This window comes from Rhagoletis zephyria, unplaced genomic scaffold, assembly GCF_001687245.7.
Source record: "Rhagoletis zephyria isolate East Lansing unplaced genomic scaffold, Rhagoletis_zephyria_1.1 Rzeph_scaffold_01632, whole genome shotgun sequence".
Classification (NCBI taxonomy): Eukaryota; Metazoa; Arthropoda; class Insecta; order Diptera; family Tephritidae; genus Rhagoletis; species Rhagoletis zephyria.
In genome coordinates, this window is record NW_016158716.1 from 53,175 (window position 1) to 74,573 (window position 21,399).

A 21,399-nucleotide genomic window follows, 5' to 3' on the forward strand; every position below is an offset into this window, starting at 1 on the left:
AGTTAATAGTTAGCACTAGTGTTCGCGTAAACAGACTAAAGTTAGGTAAGGTATAAGCTAACGTCACTCCCTGCAGGGTACCGACAGTCTGCTAATGACATCGCCAGCTTTCAGTATGTATGTATTTATTTTTTCAATTTTTTAGTTTTGCTATTGCGTGGGTTTGACAATTCTTTAGGGGATTTTCTTTTGTATCACTCTTCTTTGAAAAATTGTCATTGTTTTGCTGTGATCTGTTCATTTGTGTTTTTGACAGCGGAAAACCGAAATTATAAAATGCAAGATTTTTTTCCAACAGCGCTCATGAGATAGAAGTCTTTTGTTTTAGGCAGACTGCTCAAAGGGTGAAAAATAAATAACGTTAGCTTGTATGCGCTCCATTGTTTGTACTGTAACAACATTTTTATACTTTATACATCCAGTAGTCAGATAACATAGCTTTTGAAATATGAAGCACTTAGCGTCTTACTTTGATTAAAGCTTTACTAGAAATTAACGAACTGCTAATTACAGAATTCTCTAAATCGAATATTTTTTCTTAAACCGAAACGGAGGAGAAGCTCGGCTAAAGACTAAAATATGTGTTAAGCGCCAATTTACTATTAACCAAGCAAAGTTTTTGCAATTATTTAATCAATTACATCACAGCAGTGGCATAAGCGCCTTTCGGGTAGTGTGCGTAGAGAACTTTAGGTATTTAAGGTCATTCAGTAGAGACTTTTTTACGCTTTTCGAATAAAGAAAATGGGACTGGTTCTTGTTCGGGTATGGAAGGGGTTTCACATTCTCAAAACCACTGTTTTTTAATCATTTAGTTTTCTATCGGAAGTATTTTCCTAGCGTATTGAAAATTGCAATGAATCGTGGTAGTATAGATCAACGTTGGGAACCTCTTACAAGCTTTCCAGACATAGAATTTGAAGACGAATCGGAAAGAGCATGCGCATCCTTTTTAACAGCTTGCAAATTGTGGCTAAGTGCATACTACATTGAATTGGCAAATGATAGGCGGAAGAACCAGGGCCCTTCATATCTTGAAACGCTCCCAATGCAGACTGGTTGTTTGGGTCATCACTAGCCACTACTTTGTGGGGTTACGAGCCAGCAAGATGTGATGACTACTGTCGCAGCTATGGGCACAAAGAGGAACTTGAGAACGTCGAACACTTCATCCGCCATTGCTCCGGCTTAGTTAAACTGAGAGCCAAGAATTGTCAGAGTTAAAATTGACGAATGTCTGCTATTCACAATGCTTCATAAAGTTTTTCGAGATTTTCGACTTTTACTTTTCGAAACTTTTAGATTTTTTCGCAGTCTTTTCGGAACTTTCCCGGCAGTCTGTTTTTTTTTTTTNTTTTTTTTTTTTTTTTTTTTTTGGATTTTTCCGAGACTTAAAGATTTTCTTGACTTTTCAGGACACTCCGTGTTTTGGGTTTTTTTTCGATTCTCCTTTTGAGACTTTTTCAAGATTTTCTCGATTGTTTTTTTTCGGGTTTGTTTACACTATTTTTGAGATACTTTGTGTTTTAATTTGAGTGGTTCTTTTCGGAAAGTTGTTGATGACTTTTCGCGATACTCCATGTTTTGTTTTTCGAGATTTTTTTGGAATTTTTTTTGAGACTTTTCAATATTTTCGCGGGATTTTTCCGGACTGTTTAGGAGTTTTTTGGAACTTTTCTGGACTTTTCGGGACACCTTGCATTTTTGAAATATTTTTTGAGACTTTACAAAACTTTTGCGGAAGGCTTAGGATTTTTTTCGGACTTTTCGTGATTTTGAGTATTCTACCCTTCGGATTTTTTCGGACTTTATTTGGACGCTTTCGGATTTTCGAATTTTTTTGGAATATTTCGTAGGTTATTTTATGGTATTTTGTCGGGTCCTTTAAGGATTTTTTTCAATATTTTCTCGGAATAGTTTAAAGTTTTTCGAGATCTTTCGAGTTTTACTTTTCTGGATTTTTTTCAGGACTTTTCGAGACAATCCGTGATTTGTTTTTCGAGATTTTGTGAACTCTCAAGACGTTCTCGGGGATTTTTGCTTGATCATTCAGAATATTTTCGGGACTTCTCTGAATTCTTTTTGAAATTTTTTGGCGGCTTCGAGATTTTTGGCGACATTCCGTATTTTATTTTTCGGATGTTTTTCGAGTCTTTTTTTAATTTTCTCTCTAGAAACCGTTCTGTTTTGAAATATTTTGAGACTTTTCAAAATTTTTGCGGAAAGCTTTAGAATTTTTTCGAGACTTTTCGTGATTTTGAGTATTTCACTTTTCGGGATTTTTTCGGAATTTATTTGAAAGCTTTCAGATTTTTCCGAATTTTTTTCGGATATTTCGTAGGCTATTTTGTCGGGTCCTTTTAGGATTTTTTTCAATATTTTCTCGGGATCGTTTAAAATTTTTCATATTTTACTTTTCGGGATTTTTTCCGGACTTTTCGAGACACTCAGTGATTTATTTTTCGGGGTTTTGTGAACTTTCAAGACTTTCCCGGGATTTTTGCTGGATCGTTCAGAATTTTTTCGAGACTTTTCTTAATTTTTTCCGAAAGTTTGTGGCGGTTTTCGAGATTTTTGGGGAGATTCCGTATTTTATTTTTCGCAGTTTTTTCGAAACTTTTAATTTTTTCTCTAGATCGATCGAAATTTTTTCAAGACTTTTCGGGATTCTTCGTGTTTTATTTTTCGCGGGTTTTCCGCAGCTTTTCGTGACAGGGTTTCGTGATGTTTTCAGGAAACTTTCAGGGTTTTCGCATTTTTTGGAGGTTTTTGGGATTTTACAGATCCAAAGTAGATTTAAATCTTAATTTTGCTTTTTAAAAATGCTTAAAAAATTTGAATAAAAATTACCAGTAACATATTTTCTGCTCAAAAATAGTAGACACGTTTTGTAATTTATTTTTGGCTTAGACAGGAACAGCAAAAAGTAACCGGTAAGCACAAAATAATAAAAGGCAAAAGTTAACTTAAATTCTTGGCTTATTATTTTAAAATGCATACTCTGTGCGGGCTGTGATTTAAATAAACAATCGTACAATAAATACATGTGTCCAGTTTCTTACTGCGTGCTAGACTCTAGGTTTTTCTTAAACGTATTAAACTCGTAGTTAGTTAAACTTTGGCTATTTATGGGCGTCCTCTGCATTAAAAATTTCCTTTAGGTTTTGTGAATGACCTGATGAAACCAATGGTTTTTACACTCAAATAAGAATGGGTATAGAAATATAGGTACATATGTATGTATATATTTAGCTTATGTATGTGTGTGTTTGTTTGTGTGTTTTCCTCACTAAAGGCAAACACAATTCATCAACATCAAATTATTTAGCTATACAGTAATTGATTTATCTATTTATAGAGATTGTGATCTTTTGTGATGTGTTTTGTAGGTATGTATGTATGTGTATTTATTCATTTTATTTTATTATTATTTTTGTTTTAAAGACTATAGTCATTTTCATTTCAGAGCACTTTTCAACAAGCTGTGAACCATTTAAATTTTTGCTGTTTTTGCATGTTATACATTGGAATTAAGCACACACACACACACACCGAACTATAGAACGCAAATCACAACCAGTTGGCTGCATACTTCTCCGCCTTTTAAATACTCATTAAGCTCTACACATACAGTTCGCAAGTGCTTGTTTCCCGCGCGTCGATACACAAACTTTTGTTGAATTTTTAGCAAAAAAAAAAAACCGAGCCAAAGGCAATCCACTATACACACACACGCCTAGGAGTACCCAAATTAATCATGTTGAAGTATTTACGCAAAACACAAAAAAACAAAGAGAAAAAATCTCTAACAAATGTTCGACGCCGTGATTTGGAATTTTTTTTTTTTTTACTATTTCCCTCAATATTACTCATACGCACACGCCACCCAAAGCTTGGCGAATAATAAAGAAAATGCCAAAATCGCGTTACTATCCGCGCTGCAAGAACGCACAACAGTTCGACATTTGTGCTTCTCTGCTATCACCGACGACTGACAACGTTGGAGAAGCACTACGACGCTTTAACCTGTCCGCTTTGGCCTAACTAGCTGCTGCTGCCGCTGCTGCTGCTGCTTGTCGGTTCGTTCGCCTTGCTGGCTACCTCTACCTATCGCATGCAGGCTTGCATGCTTGCTGGCTGACTGAGCGTGTGTTTGTTGGCGGGGCGCTCATCAGTTTGCTGCCGACTTCGCAGCGCAGTAAATTCACCGTTTTAGTACGCATGTCCCGCACAGCGCGTCATCCGGCGCCTGCCCCCGAAGCCAGCAACACCACCGTTCGACGCATTCGTTTGGTACTTTGCTAGCTAGACACCCTGTATGTATAGCTGCATAGCTTTAACTTTTTTCCTAGTTTTGTTTTGTGTTTTTTTTTGTTTTTGATTTCTGTTGGTTTTTGTTGTCTTTCAATAGAACAATACACAATGGAATGTATTGAATACTTTTAGCATTCGATGTTTTATTTTTACGACTTGTTATCTTTGTTTGCGCCTTTTTTTTCTACATAGTTCTTCTATTTCTACCACTTCCCGTGCTGCCAATTCAACCTTACATATTTTTAGTGAATACTTATTCTATTATTTTATACAAACTTTTCTTTGCCTTTCATAAAACTTTTTTTTTTTAACGTTCGCATTTCGCAAAGACTTTTATGTATGTGAATGTGAACTGAGAAAGGATGTTTAAACTTTGTCACAGGATGTCAAGAAAATGGGAATAAAATGAGTGCTCGTCAAATGTAAAAATATAGTTGTTCTTGTACTTAGGTGTACACTTAGGTGCATATACATACATATGTACATAAATAGTACATATGTATATGTAAAGGTATGTACGTGACTGCTCCTTTTGCAATGTGCCGTTTACGAATCAAATAAGTAATGAAATAAACCAGACGAACACAAACATACTAACCGACAGACACGAGCACATGACAATGATGCACAAGCAATCAAAAAAAAATTTGCGATGCACACCTGAGTTTAAAGGATTTTTGCAAGCAGTTTCGAATTTTTTATTTTTGGCTTTCTACATTTTTCGGTGACACACTTGGTTGTAAATTTTTGACGTAGAACACGTCTTACGTTTCGATATGGGGGCTATGCTGAAATGTTGTAGTTGTAATTTTTAGAGCTTCACGAAAACGCTTATTGCACGAGAACTAATGTAGCGATTTCAAAAAAAAAGGGTGGCGTTTCAAAGATAAAATTCCAGACCTATCGACAGATTCATTTTTTTAAGTAACCAATTCGGTTTCTGTCGTAAAAAGAACGGTAAACATTGGCGTATTTCGGGGCCAATTTTGAGCCTTTAAAGTGCTCCAGCAACTTATGATTTGCAGATATAACTTTCATTTTCGGGATATAGATTCTTTGGAGCAATAGAAATATTATCGCGTACAGATTTTATACAAATTCAACCAATGTTGAGCTTAAATGATTTCCCTTACAAAATCACTTCGTCATCGTTTTGCAAACACGTGCATGCGTTGGAAGTAAGAGAAGGCGACGAAGAGTATGTGTGTGTGTGTAGGTATTTCGGCTTTTGAATAACAGATGGCGCAATATGTATAAAAGGCAAAGGTGAAGCGGAATATGTATATGAAAAATGTAATAAACATAAAAATAAAAACTAAGATAAATATTAAGAAAAAGATGAGGATGAGGATACCGATAAAAGTATAGATGAAGATAGAGGAAGAAAGATTAAAATAAAAGGTAGCTTAAGAGAAAAGGATATAGATAGAAGAACAGAGACTCAATCTGGGAACTATTTCGGGATTTTAGAGATTTTCGAGATTCTCGCGACTTATCGATATAATAATCAATATTTTGTTATCGAAATTTGTATCGATATTGTTATTGATTTTGCTGTCGATATTTTCGGAACTTATCGATATAATGATCGATATTTTTATCGATGTTTTATTGATTTTTTTATCGATATTTTTATTGATTTTGTTATCGATTTTGTAATCGATTTGATTATCGATTATTTATCGATTTTGCTATCGATTTTGTTATAGATTTTGCTATAGATATATTTATCGATTTTGTTGTCGATATTTTTATCGATTTTGTCATCAATATTTTTATCGGTTTTGTTACCGATGTTTTTATCGATTTTGCTATCGCTTGTGTGTTGTCGATATTTTTATCGGTTTTATTATCGATATTTTTTATCGATATTGTTATTGCTTTGTTATCGATATTTTTATCGATTTTGTAATCGATTTTGTTATAGACTTTTAATCGATTTTATTATCGATTTTGTTATCGTTATCTTTATCGATTTTGCTATCGATATTATTATCGATTTTGATATCGATATTTTCTTTAATTTTTTATCGATGGTTTTATCGATTTTGCTATTGATATTATTATAGCTTTTGTTATCGATATTTTTTTCTTAGTGTGTGCTTTCGTTTTTGACTTGGATATCTCCGATACAGCCTGCAGACTAAGACGAATAGTTCTATTGGAATAATCAAAATGTCTCCTTAGCAAAAGTTGAATGATGTTTGACAAACTTTAAGTTAATGAAATTAGGGTGGTACGTTAGGGCGATAAGAACTGAGATCTGGTGCGTAAGTACTAGAACGGGGTATTTGAGGTCAATGAACTTTGGAATAAAAAAATGCACACATCGATGGTTTTACTTTAAGATTCGACTGTTAATGCTGAATATATGTGGAAAAACGTAAAAACAGCGACCCTACGTTCGGCAAAAAAAAAATTTCCAAATTGCCTTGAAAAATACTTTAGACTCACGTGTGTAAAGCGAACTTTTTTTCTTTTACGATCTAAGGAGCACACTTAATTAAGTTATATAAATAATGTAATATGTAAATATATATAGGTAGGTATAATTGTATTCCCTTCGTTGATGGAATGATTGACTGAATAGCGCAGAAGAAATTCTTGTTGTGACTTTTCTTGGCTGGTAACCTTACTTTAGGCACAGCATGCGAAAATTCGCACAGCCCACTGTGAGATCTGACATCCATACGTACTAACTAGCAAAGAAAATCTCCAGTATTACCTGGATATAGGCACTGACAAAATTGGACACAAGCAAGTGTTAGGTTAGAGTTAGGTTGGGTTAGAGTGGCTGCCACCGTACAAGAGCCCGCCTAATATTTTACTCCGTATTTCCATTCCTCTCTTTGCCAGCTCGTCTGCTTTGCAGTTACCAGGAATGTCTCTGCGCCCAGGAACCCGTACAATAGTCAAGGAGCCTTTAGATGCTAGCAGGTTGAGAATCTATCTGCATTCTTTGGCTACATTGGACGTTTAGCTCTCGTTTAGCTCGGACGTCTCGCCACAGCATAATAATAGATTGGCGCTTACATAATGTGTTAGTGTTTGGCAGAGCTTCTCTCCTGATTTGTGGCGTGCGCCTTTGATGTGTTGTTTCACAGTTTTACGCCGACTTCGGATGGTGATTGTATTTTTATCAGAAGCTGTTTATCATGGCAGAAATACATACACTTAGAAGTTTGCCATTGCTTGACGAGGGGCGATCGCTGTTTAAAAAAAAAACTTTTTTCTATATTTTTTGCAATGTTGCTTTGACCAGGGCTTGACTAAAGCCGACCGGAAATTTGCCATAACTTTTAAGTAGAGTAATGTATCGAAATATGGAGAAAATTTAATAACCAGAGGTTCTTTGAGTCGCTGATTACAAAACTGAAACAGTTTTCAAAAATTCAAAATGGCGGATGGATTTTAAAAAAATTTTGAGATTTTTATGAAATTCAATACCACAAGGTTCTTTGAGTTGCTGATTACAAAACTGAAATCAGTTTTCAAAAATTCAAAATAGGGGATCCAATACAACATGCTTTTCGGCGCTCTCGTCGATATTTTATAGAACTTATAGCTAAATAGAGCGCTAAAAACCTGAAATGTTTGGTGTGGAATTCTAATTTTAGAAAAATATACTCTGTGGTTAACCGTTCCACATGGGACTTGTAAAATGTTTTGTATTATATTTTGGTTAAGGTATTATTTTTTGAAATCGGTAATTAGCGTGCTGACCCTTAGTGATTTGACAATTTTTTTGAAATACAACTCACTGTGCCTTAGAGAATAGAGAGAGAGCACATTTATCAAAGCCGAGCATTCAATGTTTTGCCCCATAAATCTCAAACATATTCAAGTTTATTTTTAGTAGTCGGCTGTTAAGAACGAGATGTGATGAACTTTAAATTTCGGGTAATACCCATAACGACATAATACTACAAGCTAATCAAGGATGCTTACAATCTTTGCCACCGCTAAACTGCTAAATTGAGATACAGAGATATAACAAAGCATATGAGCCGTCTTTATTTATCTGCTTACTTTATCCGGATGAAGCAATACATACATACATACATATGTACATATTTCATAGATACACACGCCTTCACTTTCGCCCCGACACGATTATCACCACCTGTGTGCTAACTGTCTTCATTTTGTTATTGTAGTTGTAGTTTTTTTTTCTACTGCGCAACTCGTAACGGGATTTCAGAGCACTCTGTACCATTAAGTTACGTATACAACACGTGCAACCATAACGTGTGGGAGTGCGGCGAGTAGTTTGTATGTATACGGCAGAGTAAAGGGATTTTCTTTGCAGGCGGTTTAAAATGTGATAAGCTGAGCGCAGTGCGTACAGATATGTGTGTGTGTGTGTGTCTGTGTTTGAAAAAAGTTTAATATGCGTGGAATGGTGTTGGCAGAGAATTTCTTGACAGAGAACTCGTGCCGAATGGTTGGGGTTAATGGGCACTCGACCTTTGTGTACAAAAATTTAAAAAGTTTAAAATGTTAAGATCTTGTTGCTTATGAATTTCAGGAAAGTAAGGCTCTTTGTAAAAATAATTTTTTTTATGATATGTTCATACATACTTATAAGAACATAGGAAAATCGAAGTTTTCGACTTTACGTAGTTTTTAATTTTTGTCAGACGTCAATAATTACATATGTACATATACTACTAATTTTATACATGTGGTTAATTGAGCAAATTGAGCCCGATTTATAATACAACATTTTAATTCCTAGATGCTTAATCGGTGTGTTTTTTGAACAAATAACAAATTCATTAAAAATTTGCTGTTTGTTTCTGATGTTATCTTAGAGCTCATAGCCTACCAGGGATGGAAAACTAATTTTTCAAACTGTTACCTTGTTTATACCAACACATAAAGCGCTTTGACCCAGTTCGAGGTGATTCAAAACGGAAGCATAAACCAGCTTTCAATACGGTCAGAAATACAAGAGTGTGTTGACTCGAATTTGTTTTCAAATCGCTTTTTTATTTCTCACATCGGTTAGAAAGCAGGTATAAACACATCATTCATTTCACGCGAAGTGAAAAAAGGCTGGTTTTCTTTATACAGCCTGTTTTAAATTTGAATTATTATTATAACAAATTTGAATTGTTGTTCGCTTCCATTTCGGCCCACCGCGCAAATTAATTATTTAAGAAATATCGAATAAAAATAACAAATGTTGTTTACTTTTCAATACGGTTTCAGCGAGTGCGCCTTAACGACACAGGTATAAATGCTTGAAAGGAATATGTGTTGAGCCAAATCAGCCTTTTGTTAATGCGGTTCTTGCGTAGGTATAAAAAAGGTATGTACCTAATTTGCTGAAAAATTATACCTAAAAATTGATAAAAAGTAAATAAGTATTTTTAAATGTAGATGTTAAAAAAGAGGATAACCTCTCCCGCAAAAACATATCAACTTTTGGAATATAAAAAAAAAATGTTGCTGAAAAACGACTGTGAAAGGAATCTCTTCGAGCAGTTCTAAACAAAGCCGTGTTTTAGAAAAGATGAGTGACTTTACTCCGAGGTATATTCACCAAGCCGTCACGGCGCCATACGATATTAAATCATTTTGCATTAGGGTGCCCCCCCTCCCCCCCCCAAAAAAAGTCGTGGTTTTCCACTAGAATTATAAAATCTATTATATTAAAAGACTTCCGCAAAAAAACATCTTAAAAATATTAATGTTAACGTGAGCTGGACCGATTTAAAAATACCAACTAAAAATTAGTTTTTATAAAAAAAAATTGGTTTTCAAAAATGTTTTTGTTTACATTTGGATAGATGCATTTAAGATTAAAAGGTCTGCATTTAAATGCTTGAACATTTTATCAATGGAAAAACTATAATGCGATTTTTGAAGGTACATATTTGCAAGTCGCTCCAACTCACGTAATGCTGAATATTTTTCCGATTTTTTTTTTGCGAAAATCTTAAAATATAATAAATTTTTTAAGTCCGATGTAACAACTGTTTCTACCTATTTTTAATTTTTATTTTATTTTTTTGTATGGAGAAGGATGCACCTTAATGTGCATACATAAAGCATTTCCTGAAAAATTATTTGACTACGTTACAAATATACCTAAAATGGTGTGCTTGTACCGAATGTACTTTTAAATTGAAAAGGGTACGATATTACTTTTCCATCGCTGTAGTCCATCACCAATCGAACAGCGGACTGAACACCGAAAAATGACAGCTCGTTTAAAAAGTTAGACTCAATTAAATTTCTCACTGAAGATACCTTTAGACTACTTTTATTATTATGGCGCTTAGATCGAGTGTGAATTTAACAGCAAATGAATGTGAATGTACTTCGCAGGCAAAATAAATACTTTTTATTTTCGACTATTACAAATGAATAGCAAAATACTGACTTCAAAGTGCCCTCGATAAAGGCAGAAATGCGCTCTTTAAGCCATTAAACTATGAAGAGACTAGATCGGTAGTAGACATCGCAAGGCCTGTGGGTCATGGTATTGCGTGTTACGCTGAGAGTATCGCTGCTGTGTATGTAAGCGTAACGTTGACGTGACTCAGTGATTTAAGTGATGCGTGAAATTTCCAAACAATTTTTGACTACAGTACTTTGGAACGGCCGCCGTGGTCGAGTGGTTAGAGGTTTGCGCTACCCCCGATCCCTGGTTTCGAGCAATATCAAAAAAAAGCTTCTCATTAAAACCATTGCCGTCCGGAGTAGTAGCTCTCCAAATAAATAAATATGTATTTATTTTATTATTTTATTTTCTTTGGATCTGAACACTTTCAATGCCGCTTAGCTTTCAACGAGTATTGTGACTTGCCCTGATAGAGAATAAATATTAGGAATCTCCGCTTGAAAGACACTGTAGTCGTATTGTCAGGCAGGCTATATGATTGTCTGATCTATAAACCTTCAACTATGGAATTAATTTACAAAATAAATATTTATGATTTATTTTGGAACGAATTTCCGTCATCCCTTGTCAAGTTTGGTTTGCAGACAAACCGGATTCGGCGTTGTGCCATCTTCAGTGTAATTTTTCGCATTAACCGACTCCAATCGAGGAGTATCGATTTTGGGTATTAGATTAAAAAAATAATAATTTAAATTTTTTGAGTCTTCATAGAGGAATCTGATCTTTGCCCCCTGTGCGACAGTCTCCAATCGAGGCTAAAATTTATATGCGATATCTTCGACTATAGTAGCATCGACGTAGGGATTGAGACTTAGGAAATCTGATGTAAAAATTTGCTACCTACATTTAAGGACCACCCTAAGGTAAATAGTATTGTATCTGTGAAAGTATGTTTCCAGGAAAATACACTGCTATTACTTTCATGTCAACAACATTGCCGAGGAAATAACAATAGCAGCAGCAAAAAAATGCAACACACAATATAAGGTGGTATGAAGCAGTGTTGCCAGAAGTGAAGATTTATCTTCCATATGTAGACATATTTAAAAAAAAAAAATATAGCCAAACTTTTTAACTGTTCATTACATTCAGTTAAAATGCACCGAAAATTCCATAAAAAAGGGCTTTCTCTCAGATTAATTTAAATAAAATAAAAATTGGTAACAAGCAGGAAACCACTCCTTTAAGCGGTATATTTATTTCTTTTTAAGTAATAACTTAAAAATAAACGAAAAAGAGTGTCGTAATAATGATTCCAATGAAAATTAAGATATATGTATTAAAACGTTTTAAAGTTGTAATTTACAACTCTTTTTTTTTCTTCATTTTTATATAAACGGAGCATTTATTAGGGAATGAGTTTAGTCGGAAAATTGGGATTGGGATTTTGTATTTTTCGGAATTTTGTATTTTTGGATTTTCGTAGTTTGTGCACCGCCCATGAAATACAAAAATTTCGAATATTTTTGAATTATTTTCTCAGAAACTATGTGTCTAATCAAACAAGTATTTGATACACTTTTGAGGCAAAACTATTCGAAAAATACAATCACGTTTTTATTTCAATTTTCAAATTTTGATATTTCATATTTTTTGTTCGCCATATTGATTTCATGAAGTTGCCACAGAGCATTTAAAACTAATGAAATAAGCTTTCAATTGCACCGTCGCACAGTGTACTTTTTTGGGGGTGTGAGTGATCAGTAATCTATAACTTTTGAACAGGTTTCAATTTTTTTGCGTTTTTTGTTTGTGTTGTTAAGTGGAAAATGGTCTGTCGATAGCCATAACAAAAAATTTAAATATGTTCCAATTCTACCTTGCAAAGATATCTCAATTTCGAAAAATAAAACAAAACATATCGTTTTTTATCGTTTGTGTTGGAAGAGACTTATATACGTAAGTATCAGTAGCAGTAAAAAATATAAAAAAAATACCTTAAAATAATACAATGTTCATTCAAGCTTCAAGATCTTCAAAAATATAATTTTTTTACATTGCAATTTTTTATGTGACTATCGTTAATTTAATGACAATTATCAATATAATTACAATTTTTCATTATTTTTTAAATTTTACCAAGTAAAATCAGCCACAAATTGGTTAGAAATCATATTTATTCATATTAAAGTTGGGGAAAAATTAAAAAAATGCATTTTTTCACGCAGTCTCTTCCATAAAAAAAAATTTTTTTTTAAATACTGAATATGGAATAAATGCAAAACACCTTCAACAAAAAAAAACTGAAAAATCAATGCGATTTTTGATTAACTCCGAACTTGCATTTTTTTACTAGAATTGGCTGCAAAACTGCATACTCAAAAAATTCGAAAAAATCTGATTAAAAAGTTGAACATTTGTATGAAATTTTGGTGAATTTTAGCGAGTTTCGTACAAAGGTTAGATTTTTATGTTTTTTGTTGTAGAATGAACCATATTTTTATAATAAATTGTCAGCAAAATATTACAATAAAAATTGTTGCATATATTGTCAAAAAGCGGCTGTGCCAATACTTTTTGCTTTTCTTCAAAAGTATATTTTTTCACAAAAAGATTTTAAATTTTTTCCGATTTTTGAAAATTTAATATTCACTAGGCTGATTTTTCACGAAAAAAATCTTGCAACGCTAGTCACGCGACGTTTTTGTGTAACAAAATAAAAAATGTTGAAATATTGAGGTAGAAAAGTTATAAGCTACACGGCGCGGCATTGGCACAATTCGCAAGTGTTTACCTGCATACAGCAGACACATCTCATTGTGACTGCTACAGCACAGCTTTAAAATCCATGCACACGACCACAAGCCTACCTCAGTGTTGGGAAATGAAATTGTTCCTTCAGTACGAAATCTACTTTTCGACTGAAATTGTAACGACTTTATATTTTCTTAGTACATGCATACATAGATTCCCTTCATGACCAATGATTTGATGGTATTCATGGGAAAATTTATGTATGCAGGTACATTTACATATGTATTTTACACTTTTAACATAAATTTGTATGCACATATTTTAAGGCACACTTCTTAACAAACAAATTTTTTTAAGTTATTGTGAATGGATAAAAGAGACATCTTTTGAACTCAATACTGAACCGCACATATTGATAAGATTGGCCATTTATCTTAAAATTATTTAATTTTAATTATTTTGAGTATGCTTTTAAATATGCTGCGAATTATTGTTGATTTTTAATATTTTTTTCTATGAAGTTGTTGCTCATTTTCTTCATTAAAAAAATTATCGAACATTCTTAGATAACATGGAAGAAAATGACCGACATCGTCAAAAAAATGCCACACATCTACGGTAAATTTCAGCTATTTTAAACTAAAAACTGCAAAATATTAAAACAAAAAATCGAAATAGAAAACTCGAAATTTTTACCAAAGCCTGTCGATTTTTTTTATGTTACTTAAAGATTTAAACTTATTTTCATACAGTTTTTGTTAAGGAATAAACAATATATTTATAAACAAATAATTAAAATTAAAAAAGAATAAAATAAATAATAGCCAAATCTAGTCAATATGTGAGTGTCGTAAAGTTATAATATTTAAGAACATCTCTTTCTTAATTAACGATGACACTGTTTCTATAAGAAGCTGATTTCGAAATTTTGTTTTAATAAAATTTAGTATCGAAAATATTCTTTCAAAACTTTCCTAGGAATGTGAGGTTGATAGCACACCTTGTGCCATGTTATAATGGTTCGTTTAAAACCTTTTTTCAAAACTTGCAAAGGCAAAAACGAATAAAAAAATTTCCCGCAGTGAATTTTGTGAGCTATATATTTATATATATATATATATATAAAGGGTTTACCATTATGTTTAAAAAGTGATTTCGGGCAAGTAACCGCCGCGACTGGCTCGAATAAATTCCAGTCGCGAAGCCCAATTTTCGACCACTTTTTGCAGCTATTGGAACCGTGCCAAATATTTTCGCCAAATATTATCTTCCAAGGCGTCAATCGTCTCGGACTTAACTGCGTAGCCAAGCGACTTCACATAACCCCACAAAAAATTACCCAGCGGAGTTAAATCGTACGATCTTGGAGGCCACGCCACAGGCGTACGACGTGAGATAATGCGCTCACCAAAAGTTACCTTCAATAAATTCATTGTTTCGTTGGCTGTATGGCATGTAGCGCCGTCTTGTTGGAACCAAAGGTCGTTCACATCAACATCCTCCAATTCAAGCATGAAAAAGTCATTAGTCATGGCTCTATAGCGCACCCCATGGACTGTAACATTATGGCCGGCTTCACTTTTGAAGATATATGGACCAATGATTCCCTCTGCCCATAGAGCATACCAAACAGTGACTTTTTGAGGATGTAACGGCGTCTCAACAATGGCTTGTGGATTATCATTACTCCGAATGCGACAGTTTTGTTTATTAACATACCCATTCAACCAAAAGTGAGCTTCATCGCTGAGCAAAATTTTCTTGTGAAAATCGGCATTGGTGGCCATCTCGTTTTGGGCCCATTGTGCGACGCGCTTAATGGTCGTTCGGCTTCAATTCTTGCACGAGTTGGATTTTATAAGCCCGTAGACCAAGATTCTTCCGCAAAATCTTCCATAAAGTGGATGGGCACAGCTCCAATTGTTGCGCGCGATGACGGATGGACACATTTGGGTCGTCGTCGAGGATCTGCTTCACAGCAGCAATAGCGTCTTCGGTGCGCACTGTACGGCATCTCTGTGCGAAACCGATCCATGGCTGCTCGAATTACCGACTCTGCTGGGCGATTATGTCGACCGAATATTGGACGCAGCGCGCGATGCGTCACCCAAACTGAACCATTATTTTAGTAATAAATTTACACGATTTGCAAACGTTGTTCCGGAGTAAGTCTGTTCATTATGAAATGGCAAACCAAACTGAGTATAAATCCATTAACAGCTGTCAAATAGACCAACTCCGAAAAAAGTAACGCCTCCTTGAAACCCACACGTCTAAAAAAAAAACACCCTTTACATACGAAAAAGGTTCTGACCGAGTTTGCTGCGAAAATGACGGTCAACGTGGAATTATTTCTTACAGTGCATGGGGCTGATCACTACTCTGAGGACATCCGCAATCTTCAACGCTTCGTTAAGAGAGCACCGTGCTTCCACCACATAGGAAGTGACATCACATTAGGTATTATTGGCCTAGGTGTGCTTCCTTGCTGGGAGAGAAAATTATTATGAGCAAAACCGTTATGTTTTAGAGCATACTACAATGCAGACGAGAGTATAGAATTATCTACATACAGCTTAAACCGGCCGTCGAAACTATTAAGAACTTCTAATCATTTGCGATCTTCACAAAATCGTATGGGATCTGGTGTCTTGGGGGCTTGTCTTGATATTTACTGAAAGATCATAGCTTTTGGCATTTTTCAAAAATACCGTTATATGCCATTTTCAATATGGGATAAAGTGCAACCTGTATACCAAATTTCGTCGATATCTAAATTTTTGCTCGAGTTATCGTGTACACGGACAGACAGACATGACTGAATCGACTTCTCTTTAAATTCTGATCATTTACAAACAACCGTTTGTTACCGTCTGTTACAAACAACCGTTATGCGAACAAGTTATAATACCCTGTGCACAAGTGGTGCGCTCGGTTATAGAAAAGTGAATATATCCATACGTAAATATGTACAATGTATACACGTACAAATATGTAAAGAAGCTTCGTAATAGCCATGGAAGAATTTAGTGGCATACAAATATACAAAAATTTGATTAATAAAAGTGCAAATACCGAGCATGATATATATATATATATATACATATGTACATATTTTCCTAAGCGGTATAAACGTAAGAATAACTGCATTATTATATATTTATATAATATATACATATATGTTTGTATGTATGAATGCATGTATGTATGTGTATGCATTCGTTTTTAATTAAATTTCAAGCAAACTTCCTTGTACTTCGTGTGTAAGTAAGCAGAAAAAAGGTTTCGATTTTTTGCGAAAAAATTCGAGCGCCAAGAAATTATGAAGATAAAACAACGTTGCGTGATCGACGCGCATAAAAATACCCATGTTGATGAAATGTTGAAGCAAAATTACATAAAATCTAACAATAACGTACATACAGATGTACACATAGTTAAGAGTACAAAAATTATATATATATATATATATACATATTACATATATTTAAGTAGGTATGTATATATGTATAGTGTATTTCAGTTAAGCATTAATTTTTTGTGAGTAGAGTGTAGCATATGGAAGCAATTTATTCTCAAGACAGAAGCTAATTAAATTTGAATCGCTCGTTCTTTGGAAGAACGCCATAGTTCAGACAATTTTTTTAACCACTATTTAGGTATTGAAATTACAAAAATTACGAAAAATTAAATGAAGAATTTTGGCATTAGATAATATCCGTATAATTATATTAAAATTACGTGATATTTTTTAAACTAGTGGAGAATCGGCGTTAATGACTTTTATTTTAAATGCTTTCTTTAAATTTTTTAATATATATAATTGTTTTTTTATAAGGTTTTTTAATGCTCAAATTTTTCATTAAATTGTTTTTCATTTAATGTTGAGTGGAAACCAGGCATTTCCATTTGCTTGAGCAACTACTTACATATAAAAAAGAACAAACACTCTTTGACCAAACTATGGCGGCATATTAAGGAGCCAAATTCTATGAGTATATTTATTATATATAACTTTAAGACAAGGGAAAATTTTCACTAAAAACGTTACTTAAAACCATTTTTCTCGCATTTTTTATTATTCAGTTATGACGTTCTTCTTGCAAACGAGCAATATATATGCACACAGATAGCCGTCGAAAATCATTAGGTGTGATGAAATATAAATATATATATATATATATGCGTGTATGTACATAGGTAGGTACAGTAGTGGCCATATTAAATTTACCAACAATATAAGCAAAAATAATAAATAATTAAATACCAGACAACAAAGCAAGTCAGTAAACGATAATTTCTATAAAAGAAATATATATGTATGTATGTACTATTTCAAATTAGTAAAAGATCTCAAAAGAAGGATATTTGCACAGGATGGCGTATGAGTACGCATTTTTTTATATATTCCAAAAAGTGTTAATTCATAAACAAAAGTATTGAAAATGGTGCAATAATATGAAGGACACTGTAAGCTTTGTTCAATATTTAGTGGAAAGCAGAGTGACCAGATGGTGACAAAAAAAATCGGCTTCCGTTAGATGGGCATCTAATGGGGGTTCCAAATCCAAAATGCTATCAATGCATCCAGAAAGAAGAAGTTTGAATTTCCTTTAATGAATGTCACCTCACTGATGCGAAAAACACAAATTTTTAATAAAAAAAATTTAATAAAGTAACTTTTATCTGACCACTACTGTATTGCTGTATATGGTCGTGTATATAATAGGAGTGTACGTTAGCATAACATAGTATTTATGTATTAAACATACATACATAATTTTGAGTAAATAAGAGAAAAGTGTGTTTAAATAATTTGTTTTTTGTCTTTTTTTTTGTGTTGAGCAAGACAAACATTCCACTAAATCACAAACATATTGACAAACAGGACATTCAATCAGACATATCTACATAAGTATGTAGTAGGTATGCAGCGAAATATGTATTTATCTCTTACCAACAGCAACTCATCCACACCAGTGCCATCGCCGAGCGGATTTATCGAATGTAATTGTTTTGGATCGGATATTGGTTCCGTGGCAAATGCATAATTTCGATTAAAATTTCTCATAAACTGTAATAGAAAGAGCGGGTAAAGGAAGAGTACAGAGAAAGAGAAAGGAAGAAAGCGGGAGATATCAACTTGATGTAGTTAATTTTTGAATATAATTTTTATAAAAAAAAAAACATTGGGACAACACAAAAACATGGTTAAAAATTTAGTTTTCATAAAATATTTTAGGTACACTTGGGGTTTTTTTCAGGTCCTTAAACTAAATAGCTAACAGAACAATGAAACACATTTGCGATAAAAGGTAAATACATACTAGAGGGCTGCATGAATTCATTCAAACTTCTAACCAAACAGAGTACAGTAGATTTGAATATTTTACTTCACATACAAAACACTAAGCGTTTGGAATTTTGTAAGTTATGAATATACATTTTGTTTTAAATTTTCTACCTATAAATGGAAGAATGTGTATGAATGCATGGAAAACATTCAAATCATTTAAACTCATTTCGGTAAAAGTTTTTTCTACAAACAAGTTTTTTTCGTATGTAATACGACATACATACATACATATGTATGTTTTTACATATGTGCATAGAAAAAATATTTTTGGATATTCATACAAAAAAATGTCATTTATTTCAATTCAATTTATTTTCACTTTGTTTGAATATTGTAATGTCGACACATATATCAGAACAGCTATTCACTCAAAATCAAAAAAATTGGAAGCCAAAATCATTCATTTGTTTTGTATATGAATAATTCATAAGCCATTTTGAATGCATTCGTGCAGCCCTCTAATACATACTAATGTATGTATATACAGTAAAATCATAGACACATATTTAACATATACAGGTGTGTATACCCTATCTTTTTTGATACAAGTTTTGAAATTTTTAACAATGATTGTTTTTTTTTTTTTTGAAATACTCCCCGTTAACGAATTCCGCCAAAAGTCAAATTTCCCTTAATTATCACAACATTTTGAAAAAAACGGCAATTAAAAAACATTCAGTTACGATTGTCGAAAGAAGTGAGGCACAATGAACGAGTACCTTATACTATGTTCACATTGTAACGTAAATTACTCAATTACTCTACTACTTCACATAAATTAAGTGAGTTCGTGCGCGTCATTTTCAATTTTCCTTCAGTGAAAAGCAAAACTATTGACTACAAATTCGAATAGATTAAATGATATACAAGTTTTATAAGCTAATGCAGAGATTAAGGATCGAATCACAGAATTAGAAATCGAATTAAACTCGTAATTAGTATTGGGTCTTAGTCCGATGAATATGGTGGCTATAGTTGCGAAGAAATGAAGCTGAGTAGTTTTTTTTTTTTTTTTTATGAACTAAAATGCAGCCGTCCACAAAGCCGAAATTCGGCAATGCTAACGCCAACACAAAGCAGAAAGTTGGCCAACTATCAACTTTTCGCGTGCGTCGCTCATCAGCTGTTGTAAATAAATAAAATTGTGTGAAATATGTTTCCTTTTTAATCAAATGCGGGCAAGAAATATCGTTTTTCATGCATTTATTGATATGAAATATTAATTTATCTGTTGCTAGTATGTTAATTTAGTGACCAAAGCATTCGCTGCCAAGCGTTCGTTGTAGCAAGCATACTCTGTCAAACAAATGGCGACACCAAAGCCAACGCGAAAGTTTTATGTGGACGGGTATTCAATCTGAGGGTACTTTCCCTAGATCTTTATTTTTACACTATAAATCTAAAGCTCTCAAAACCCGATGACGACCTTGCTAAAAAGGGTTAAGCTTCATTGATGTTAGTCCTGAGCGAGGCCTTTCCGGTGACATAAAAATTAAAAAAATCGGATAGCAAATAAGAAAGTTATAGCAAAAAACGCGATTTACCCGCGTTTTTAGCGGGTGCAAAAAAACCAAAATCTACACCCAAATTTTTTTCTCGACATAAGTATTCAAATAAAACTGACACACGCTAATCTTTTTTTCGTGATACGCCTTAATGTACAGTGCCGGACAATAGTATGGGCACCCAGAATTTCTCGCAACGTATGTAAAGTTTTTAGTTCTGGTTTCTTTTCGCAAATTTTTTATAAAAATATAGTTCATACTACAATAAAAAACATAAAAATAAAATTTCTTAACTTTGTGCAAAACTCTGGAAAATTCAATAAACCTTCATACTAGTTTGCAGATTTCCAATAAGATTTGTTCAGTCGCAGTAAATTTTAGTAAAAAAGTGGAAGTTTGAAGTTGCTAAAAACCGGCGTTGATTTTTGGTAATTTTTTTTTGTGGACGGTGTTTTTTATGTTTTTAGGAAACTGCGTGAAAATTCCAAAAAGCCAAAAAATTCAGCCTATTTTCCGTCATGGACGTCCGAAGTCGGTTTTTTATCAGCTTCAGTTTAAACAAGTAAGAAAGTCTAAGTTCGGGCGGAGCCGAACATTAAATACCCGGCGCAAGTATTAAATATATGTTTTCCACCTTTCCGAAAGCTGTCGCTACATGATAAGCCGGGGTGTATAAATTTTAAGTAAATTAGCGTCCTTAAATTTCGAAATATTGAAATTTCAAGCATTTCTGAAATTTACCGGTTATATGAAAAACGGCCGAAAAACGGTTTGCTTTTGTGTGGCAAGCACAATAACCGTACCGAGTTTGGTACAAATTGGTAGAACGGTTACCGAGACAAATATATGTGATCATAAGTGGGCGCTGCCACGCCCATTTTCCAAAATCTTATCACAAACATATTTCTTTGTTAAGAATTGTTGCACCCATCAATTTTGAAAAAATTTGCTTTAATATTTACTGATTTATCGAGAATTTCGTATTTTTCTAAATTACCGTTATATGGGATGTGGGCGTGGTTATTGTCCGATTTTAAAAATTTTCGGCCATTTGGTATGCTGTACCAGGACCAACAACTGTGCCAAGTTTGGAAGAAATTGGTGCAGCGGTTACCAAG

The 21,399-nt window shown here is 33.6% G+C and overlaps 1 protein-coding gene across 1 annotated transcript in view; it reads right to left on the reverse strand.

Moving 5' to 3' along the window:
- The window catches only part of LOC108364681 (uncharacterized), a 98,483-nt gene that overhangs the window by 47,957 nt on the left and 29,127 nt on the right, over positions 1 to 21,399 (reverse strand). Inside the window, exons 7-10 of the mRNA XM_017618463.1 lie at positions 18,378 to 18,494; positions 15,845 to 15,908; positions 15,292 to 15,532; positions 14,839 to 15,250 (exon numbers count right to left, since the gene is read on the reverse strand). Of these exons, the coding sequence (XP_017473952.1) occupies positions 14,839 to 15,250; positions 15,292 to 15,532; positions 15,845 to 15,908; positions 18,378 to 18,494 (834 nt within the window). The remainder of the gene's footprint in view (positions 1 to 14,838; positions 15,251 to 15,291; positions 15,533 to 15,844; positions 15,909 to 18,377; positions 18,495 to 21,399) is intronic.